This window comes from Bison bison, unplaced genomic scaffold, assembly GCF_000754665.1.
Source record: "Bison bison bison isolate TAMUID 2011002044 unplaced genomic scaffold, Bison_UMD1.0 scf7180017864270, whole genome shotgun sequence".
NCBI classification, from domain to species: domain Eukaryota; kingdom Metazoa; phylum Chordata; class Mammalia; order Artiodactyla; family Bovidae; genus Bison; species Bison bison.
Window position 1 is genome coordinate 11,302,357 of NW_011494842.1, and position 8,371 is coordinate 11,310,727.

At 55.6% G+C, this 8,371-nt stretch overlaps 1 protein-coding gene across 1 annotated transcript in view; it reads right to left on the reverse strand.

Annotated features, from left to right (window-relative positions):
* Window positions 1-1,265: 1,265 nt before the first annotated feature.
* LOC104994977 (kinesin-like protein KIF6) overlaps window positions 1,266-8,371 on the reverse strand; it is a 296,967-nt gene continuing 289,861 nt past the window's right edge. The window contains exon 17 of the mRNA XM_010848702.1: window positions 1,266-2,479. Coding sequence (XP_010847004.1) covers window positions 2,469-2,479 — 11 coding nt within the window. The 3' untranslated portion in view covers window positions 1,266-2,468. The remainder of the gene's footprint in view (window positions 2,480-8,371) is intronic.

Consider the following 8,371-nt stretch of genomic DNA (forward strand, 5'->3'; position numbering starts at 1 on the left):
GGAGGGGGCGACTTCGGGGGCTGTCTGTGTTCCTCTCGTCTTTTCCTCTCCGGTCAGCGACTGTTCTAGGAGGGGAGTTTGCGCTCTGCGTGGGGCCATGTCACACATCCCTGTCAACGAGGCCTTTGGGTCTGGGAGGTGACTTCTGGGCAGGAGCACTATGGTCCGCAGACGAACCAGCTCCAGAGGGCTGGGTACCCAGGTGTGCGGGGTACTTTGAGTCTGTTTCTGAGGGAGCCTGGCCCACTGCATGCCATCCTCGGGGCTCGTAAGAGAGAGAGTGAGAGAGAGAGAAAGAGCGTGTTTGTGCCCTGCGGGCTCCTGGGGAGGCTTCTAGAATCAGGCTGTGAGGGCAATTTGTGCCCCCTCACTGGTTCCGTGGACTTTCCCAAGGATTTGTCACATGCCACGTGGGCCCAGGGGAGGTCACGGGGGCCCAAGAAGCAGGAGCATGGCTCTGACTCTGTCACTCGTGAACTAAGGACATATTGCTGGGGACACAGTGACGGGCAGGACAAACAATCCCTTGTTATGGGGCTTTTAGGCTTGGCGGTGGTGGGCTCTGAAGGCCATTAGAGAAGAAGCAAGCAGGGGATTCTCTGGCAGGCCAGTGGACGGCTTGCTCTCAATGCCGAGGACCTGGGTTCAAATCCTTGTTGGGGAACTGAGATCCCACAAGACGTGCACCATGGCCAATAAAGGGGAAAAAAGAAAAGCAAATAGAGATCTGAAATCTGTCAGGTAGTGATGAAAAGATAACAGAGTGACGGGATAGAGGGTGACCAGGGTGGGGGTGTCCCTCTAGTGGGCGTGATCAGGGAAAGCTGCCTGAGGAGGGGACCTCTGCCACTAACTGGCTGTATAATTAACAACCAGGACCTCCCGTTCACTTCATTTTTCTTTCTTTTTTAAAAATAATTTTATTCATTTATTTTTCGCTGTGCTGGCTCTTTGTTGCTACACGGACTTCTCTAGTTGCAGGGAGCCGGGGCTGCTCTCTAGTTGCGGTGCTGGGGCTTCTCACTGCGGTGGCTCCTCTTGTCGCGGGGCACAGGGGCTTCAGTAGCTGCGGCTCTGGGCTCTAGAGCAGAGGCTCAAGAGCTGTGGCTCACGGGCTTAGCGGCTCCTCGGCATGTGGGGTCTTCCTGGACCAGGGATGGATGGAACCTGTGTCTCCTGCATTGGCAGGTGGATTCTTTACCACTGAGCCACCAGGAAAGCTCCCCCCACTTCAGTTTTCTAATGTTATAAACAAGGGTGTGGGTCAGAGGAGCTCTGTCTAGCTTTGAAATGTAATCACCTAGCTTCTCTTGCATGATCCTGTTACCCAGACCTGAAAGGGTCCGGGGTGGGGGGTGGGTGGTGGGTGGGTGTGGAAACTGACTATGCCGTACTCTCTCTCTGCTCCCTCCCCAGGGCGACTCATGGGCCAGAGGTGACAGGGCGGTGGACAAGTGCTTTTATTCGGTTAGCTGAATTTCCAGGGTCCCTCCCTGTCCCCCCGTCCACCCCACTTCAGCTGGCTTGGACCTACTGCCAGCGTCCTGAGGCGGGTGGCAGTCCCCACAAGGGCCTCTGAGGGGTGGCCCACCCTCCACTGGACCTGAGCCTGGAGTGCTGAGAGGGCTCCCTGAGACACGTTCCCCCATGGGAGCGGGGAGAATTGGCCCAAACCCTGCCGAGCCCCGAGGCATGGGGTGAAGATGAGGCCCAAGGCGCCCACACTGCTCCTTGCGATTCTCAGCAGAGCTCCCGGGAGCCACCCACTGCCCTCCGGGTGCTGCCGTAGGGGTGGCTCCCTGGAGATGCAGCTGATTCAGGTGTCGCCCGTGGGTCATCTGGACCACGAGAGTGATGGTGCGGGGCCTGGCCTGAGAGGGCAGGGCTGGCCGTCCAGATGCCCTGCTGCTCTCCACTGCCTTGCCTATGGTCTGACCTGCTGTGAGGCTGCCCCAGCCATTCCGGGGCGTCTCACCCAGGGGCTGGGGCAGGGGAGTGGCGGGGAAAATATTGGGTTGGCCGAGAAGTTCATTTGGAATTTTCCTGTATGATGTTACAGAAAAACCCATATGGACTTTTTGGCCAACCCCATAGCTAAAGATAGCCCGTTATCATTTCTGCCTCCTACCAGTATGAGCTTCCCTGCCACTGCGCTAGGATGGTACTGTTTCATGACCTCAAAGGCTTGTAGTCGTCTGTGTGTAAGACCACAGCAAGGGTGAGCTAAAGCGCTCGTTCCACCCCTAGAACCCGGCGCTGCCTGGCTGCCCACGGCTCCAGCACCCACAGCAAGGACAGCACCGTAAGCCTGGCCCCAGCCCCACTGGCAGCATCCAGGGCTCCATCCTTAAAGAAACACAGCCTCCTGACTGGGATCCAGGTCACCAGTTGCTTCCAGCAGTCCACAGATCGCTGCTGGAGCTGAGCCCTTTGGAGTCCGTTCTTGCTGCCACAATGCACTGGGGTGCTTACTGGAAACCTGAAAGGAGACGGGTGGTCTCGGTTAGGCTCTGCTTGGGTCACGGACCTCTCGGATCACCCCCCGTGGGTGTCAGGTGGCGCGCCGCTCAGGGCCTCACTCCCAGGGGGCTGTGTCTACTCCCCAAACACTGTAGGAAATGCCTGCCTGCTTTGCTCTTCGCAAAAGTCTCATCACCCCGAGCCAGGACCCACACTCACTTTCCTGCTCTGCGGTTTTCGCTGACACACCTGTTTCATTCTTGCAGATTCACTCCTTGCTTTTTGCCCCAGGTATTCATTATACTCCATGACGTTTCCTCCTGACCATGTGGCCCCATCTAGAAGCTTCCCATGGCGGGGCATGGAGAAAGGGTTCTCTGGCCTAAGAAGCATGACCCCTGGGTTCTAGCCAGGATGGTCCCCAACCCATGGTGTGACTTTGGGTAAAACATGCTTGTTCTCTGGTCCTCACTTTTCTCACTTCCAAATTGCTGGAGTAGACCAGGTACCTGGAAAAAGCCAAATAACTAGTGTGGCTCCTTGCTTTGCAAAGCGGGGCCCACTGACCTGTGGGACGGGCACCTTCAGGAGCTTGTTAAGAGATGTAGACTCTTGGGCCCCACTCAGACTCACTGGACCCAGAAAAGTATGAGAACTAATATGGGGGATGTGCAGTTAATTTGCTCAAAGTTTGGCTACCATAATAAGAATTTTTGAAGATCCTTGGGTAAAGAACACGGTATTTTTTTAAAAAACTGCATCAGACAGAGAGATGAGGCGGCTGCAGCATCCAGGTGTGGACGTGGATACCTGGCAGTAGGGGGTGTGGGCGTGGCCGGCTCGCTCTTCCGGAGGGGGAGTCGGTGATTCTCTGCGACGCAGAGGATGTGGGGTAACAGGGAGGAAGATGTTGAAAACAATTCAAAGCTGTGAACCCTGATCCCCAAATTTAGTTCTGTGTGCCAGATCTAGTTCCGTGGACTTCACTGTCTAACTCAATGGAGATGGTCCTTATTATTATTTTTTTTAATTTAAAAACTTTTATTTTTGGCTGCACTGGGTCTTCACTGCTCTGTGCGGGCTTTCTCTAGTTGTGCTGAGCGGGGGCTACTCTGTATTTGTGGTGTGTGGGCTTCTCATTATGCCGGCTTCTCTTGTTGCGGAGCACGGGCTCTGGGGGCGTGGGCTTCAGCAGTTGCGGCCCCGTGGGCTTAGTTGCTCCACAGCATGTGGGATCCTCCTGGACCAGGAATAGAACCTGTGTCCCCTGCACTGGCAGGTGGATTCTTAGCCACTGGACCACCAGGGAAGTCCTGAGATGTCCTTATTTATTTAAACAAAAATTATTTAATTTTTGGCTGCACTGGGTCGTCATTGCTTCTCGGACTTCTCTGTGGGGGCTCCTCTCTAGTTGCAGTGCGTGGGCTTCTCCTGCGGGGGCTTCTCCTGTTGCAGAGCACAGGCTCTAGGGTTCATGGGTGCAGTAGTTGCTGCTCCTGGGCTCTAGAGCACAGGCTCGTAGTTATGGTGCTTGGGCTTAGCTGCTCTGTGGCATGTGGGATAATCCTGGATCAGGGACGGAACCCACATCTCCGGCATTGGCAGGCAGATTCTTCACCACTGAGCCACCAGGGAAGCCCAGTCCTTATTTTTAAGACATTCCTGGCTGTCATAATTTGACTCCTAGACCAGGAAGAAAGTCAGACACACCAGAGCGTGGGAAGGTGATGTGTTCTAGTCACTCTGGACCCAAGGTTCCCCCAGCTCTGGTGCAGGTTGGAAAGGGCACCCTTACTGCTACTGCTAAGTCACTTCAGTCGTGTCGGACTCTGTGTGACCCCGTAGATGGCAGCCCACCAGGCTCCCCCGTCCCTGGGATTCTCCAGGCAAGAACACTGGAGTGGGTTGTCATTTCCTTCTCCAATGCATGAAAGTGAAAAGTGAAAGGGAAGTCGCTCAGTTGTGTCCGACCCTCAGCGACCCCATGGACTGCAGCCCACCAGGCTCCTCTGTCCATGGGATTTTCCAGGCAAGAGTACTGGAGTGGGGTGCCATTGCCTTCTCCCTAGGGCACCCTTAGGAATCCTCATACCCAGGCCACTCTCAGGATGGATTACATCAGAATCTGAATGGCCAGGCCCAAACCCGCTGCTTTCATCTCTCTGTCCCGAGAGTTGGCGAGGGCAGGTACTGGGGACCACGAGGCATGTGGCTGTGGACCAAGTCATGGGTCTGAGGCTTCTTCTGCACCACTGAGAAGCGTCCTGGGCCAGGATTCCTGGTAAGGAGCACAGAGCCGGAGCCAGCTCCCCACTAGGGCTGTCCCTGCTTCCCCGCCCCAGACACTTGCCTGCGGTGAGGACTGGGGGTGAGGGTGGGGCTGAGAAGAAAGGGCCCAGTGCTGGGCTCAGAGTGCACGATATTCAAAGACATAGCCTCTCACACAGATCGACCTCCATTCACAACAAATGTCCCGGTTCCCGTTCATTCTCTATGAACCTCATTTAAGTAATGGAGCTACCAGTCGAGGCTGGTGACTGTGGATTCCCAGGGTGGAGGGCACCGCTACACCATTGAAACCACCACCACACCTCACCGCGTTAGATCAGGTCTCAACACACAGGCCAGTTTCCCCGCTGATGGCTCCCTGGCGCTCAGCAGGTTACGAGGGAACTTTGTGGACCTTGTCTCAGGAGAGCTGCCCACCGGGGCAAAGGTGGAATCCGGACCTGACAGGGGTGACAGGGAGGCTGGAGGAGGTGAGCGGCCCAGGGTCGCCCAAGGCCGAGACGGACAGCCCTTATGTTCCGGTCTCTTCCTTCCCAGATCTGTGCTGTTTCCGTTTCCCTGGGAGGGCTCCTGATGGAAGGAGAGAGCCACGGGCTTCTCAGAGCGGAAGTGCTGGGGCTAGGGGGACTGGGGGGCTTTGGGGGTTCTCCTCCTGGCTGGAGAAGAGGGCATTGTGGTCATGGGGGGTCACAGCAAACATCAAGGTTCCAGACAGACATTCTTCCAAACTCAGGGATTAAGGAAGATTCTAGAAAGGGGTTAATCTTATTTTCTCCACTCTCGAAGCCACTGTTGGCAGCTAGAAACAGCAGCTTTGACACCATGGATGACTAATGCCCCTTCCGGGGAAGATATACCTGTCCACGTGTGCCCCTGGCAGGGATTGGAACGCTCCACAGCTTCCCCAGGAATCCTAAATCAAACAGATTCATCCTGGCCCTTGGTGAAGCCTAAGAGCCGGCTAAATCACCCTTTCCGGGCTCTTGGTCCTTGGCTGACGGTCACAAATCCCCCATAATGAGCACTTGTGAAGGAGCACCGCCAGACAGCGCCACTGAATTAAGAGCAGAGGAGCCCAGGGCAGGGACGGGCAGTGTTTGCTTTGGCTGCGGAGGGGAGGGCAAGGTGCCTGGGCCCAGCCCATGTGTTTGCCCACAGGGAGGCCTGATAAGTGGGCTGTGTAGACAGCGCAGCATGGTGGACCCGGGCCATCTGCCGTGTGTCGGGGGCGGGGGGAGACTGCACCTGCTGCTCTGCAGCCCCGACCTCGCCAGAGGGGGGCCCTTTGTCACCCTGTCTTCAGCTTCCCTGGGGCCCCGCGGTCACTAAGAACCTGGGATTATTTTCCTCCCCTTGGGGAATAAAAACTGAACCCTCGAACTTGTGTTTGTTTTGATGAATTACTTCCAGGCTGCCGTTTGTTTGGAGAACCAAGCTCCCCAGCTGCAGGGAGGGTGGAGGCTGAGGGAAAACACCCTCAGCAAGCTGGCTTTCCAGACGGCTCGGCCCAGCGGAGCGCGGGAGGCCTGGGTTCTCCTGGCTCTGCCATTGCAGTCGGGGGCGGTGGGAGGTGGGGGGCATACCTCAGCTTCCTCTGCTGTCAAAAGGGGGGAATCACACTCGTGGTTCTGTGCGCCTTACAGGCGTGTTGAGGGCACCACATGGAATAATGTTCATGAAGAAAACATAACTGGTAACCTGCTCTAAACATCATAATGAAAGCGCCCCAGCTGGACTTCCCTGGTGGCTCAGTGGCTGAGACTCCACGCTGCTCCCAATGCAGGGGGCCCGGGTTCGATCCCTGGTCAGGGAACTAGGATCGTGCATGTAAGCAACTAAGATTCCGCGTGCCACAGTGGAAATGGACCATCCCGCATGCTGCAATGAAGACCTGCTGCAGCCAAATAAAATAAATACATAAAAATAAATAGTTAAAAAAAAACAAACCCAAGAGTGCCCCAGTCTTTGACCCAGTTTCCTGCATCAGCCAGGCCTGGTGTCAGCGGGAAGATGCCCTCCTGCCATAGACCTTGGATGTCTGCCTTTTCTCTTTGGAGCGGGCTGGAGGGTCACATCGCTAATGTGTGAAACAAAAGCTGAGTAAATGGAACTTTAAAATATTGCTTATTTATAGACTTTTGGATGGGACAAATGATGGTTGAATTTTATGAATTTGTTCTGGGGGGTGGGGGTGTCTCCTAGCTCCAAGAACAATGCTCCCTCCACTTACATCCTGGACATTATTCCGTCAACTTCCTCAAAGAATTTTCTCTTGCATTTTGGTCCTCTTTCCCACATCATAAAACCCCTTCCATTTTCCCCCCCCTTCCTGGGCTGTTCCTTTCAGTGTATAAACAAATCTTCGTGACCCCCATGTGTCCCATGCAGGCGGCAGTAAGTCCGAGCCATCCAGACCTTCCCAGGAAGGTACTTCCCTGAGAACCACTGGCTCCTGGTCCTCCGTGGCCTGCACGACACTCTGTGGCCGGAGTGAGCTTTCCAAACCACTGGTCAGACGACATCACGCTATGGTTTCAATTCTTCCCTGAGTTCCCACCACTCGCTCCTGGAGTGGAAGCCAAGCCCAGGAGGCCTGTGGGGTCCTGCTCTCCTCCCTGGCTTGGTCCCCCACCCCAGCCGTGCTAGTCTCTGTCCCACCCTGTGACCATGCTGAGTCCTTCCCCTCTGGGCCGGCCCCCTGCTGCTCCTCCCAGAGTGAGTGGAACCCTGGCCCCCAGAGCCACGAGGCTGCATCATCCTCACTCTCAGGCCTCAGTTTTGAGTCTCCCCCTTCCCCGCTCCCAGATAAAAGCATCTCTCTGGGGATCTCTATGCATCACGTATTCCAGCTACTTCGGAGCTCTCGTTGGCACCGAGGATGATCTTATGTCTCTGGGATGTGTTCACAGTCTCTCTCCTTCATTCCAGCCTGTCAAGGGCTTCAGTCTTGTTCACTGATATGGCCCCAGCACTGGTACAGTGCCCGGCATACAGAAGATGTCTAATAAACACAGTGCTCATTTACCAACTGGCTGTCTGGTATTGCTCTGTGCCTGATATGTATCATTAGAGTATTTGGGGGATGAGTTGGGGGGTGGGGGAGGGGGGGCGTGGCTTGGAGAGTACTCAATCTGAATCCAAATTTTTCTAACCCTAACCCTAACCCTAACCCGTCTGGTGCCTTGTGGTCATGTGAAAGCGACGCTAAGCCAGACGAGTAGCCTTTGGATTACTGAGATGAGGCTAAGACTAAAAGGAGGGCTGGGGTCAGGGGCCCTGGATGGAGGCTGGTCCCACGGGTCTCCAGGGAGAGGGAAGAAGTCCTGTCCACGCAGGAGGGCAGGGGCCACGAGGAAGCGGGGGAGGCCAGTGACGGAGGCCAGGCTGGGCCTTCTCTTTCTCTTCCAGCTCCTGACACACTGCATATTTCTTCTCTGGCTGTTCCCATGTCCTCGGGCCTGGGCCTTCAAGTGGTGTTCACACCTACAACTTGCTGGCAAGAACCAGGCTCCAACAGAAGAGTAAGATTTCAACCTGGATGTTGAACGAGCTCCAAGCCGTCAGTCAGCCCTTCCTGTTTGGAGCGGGCAGACGGAGGGGAGCTGGCTCTGGGGACAGGTGA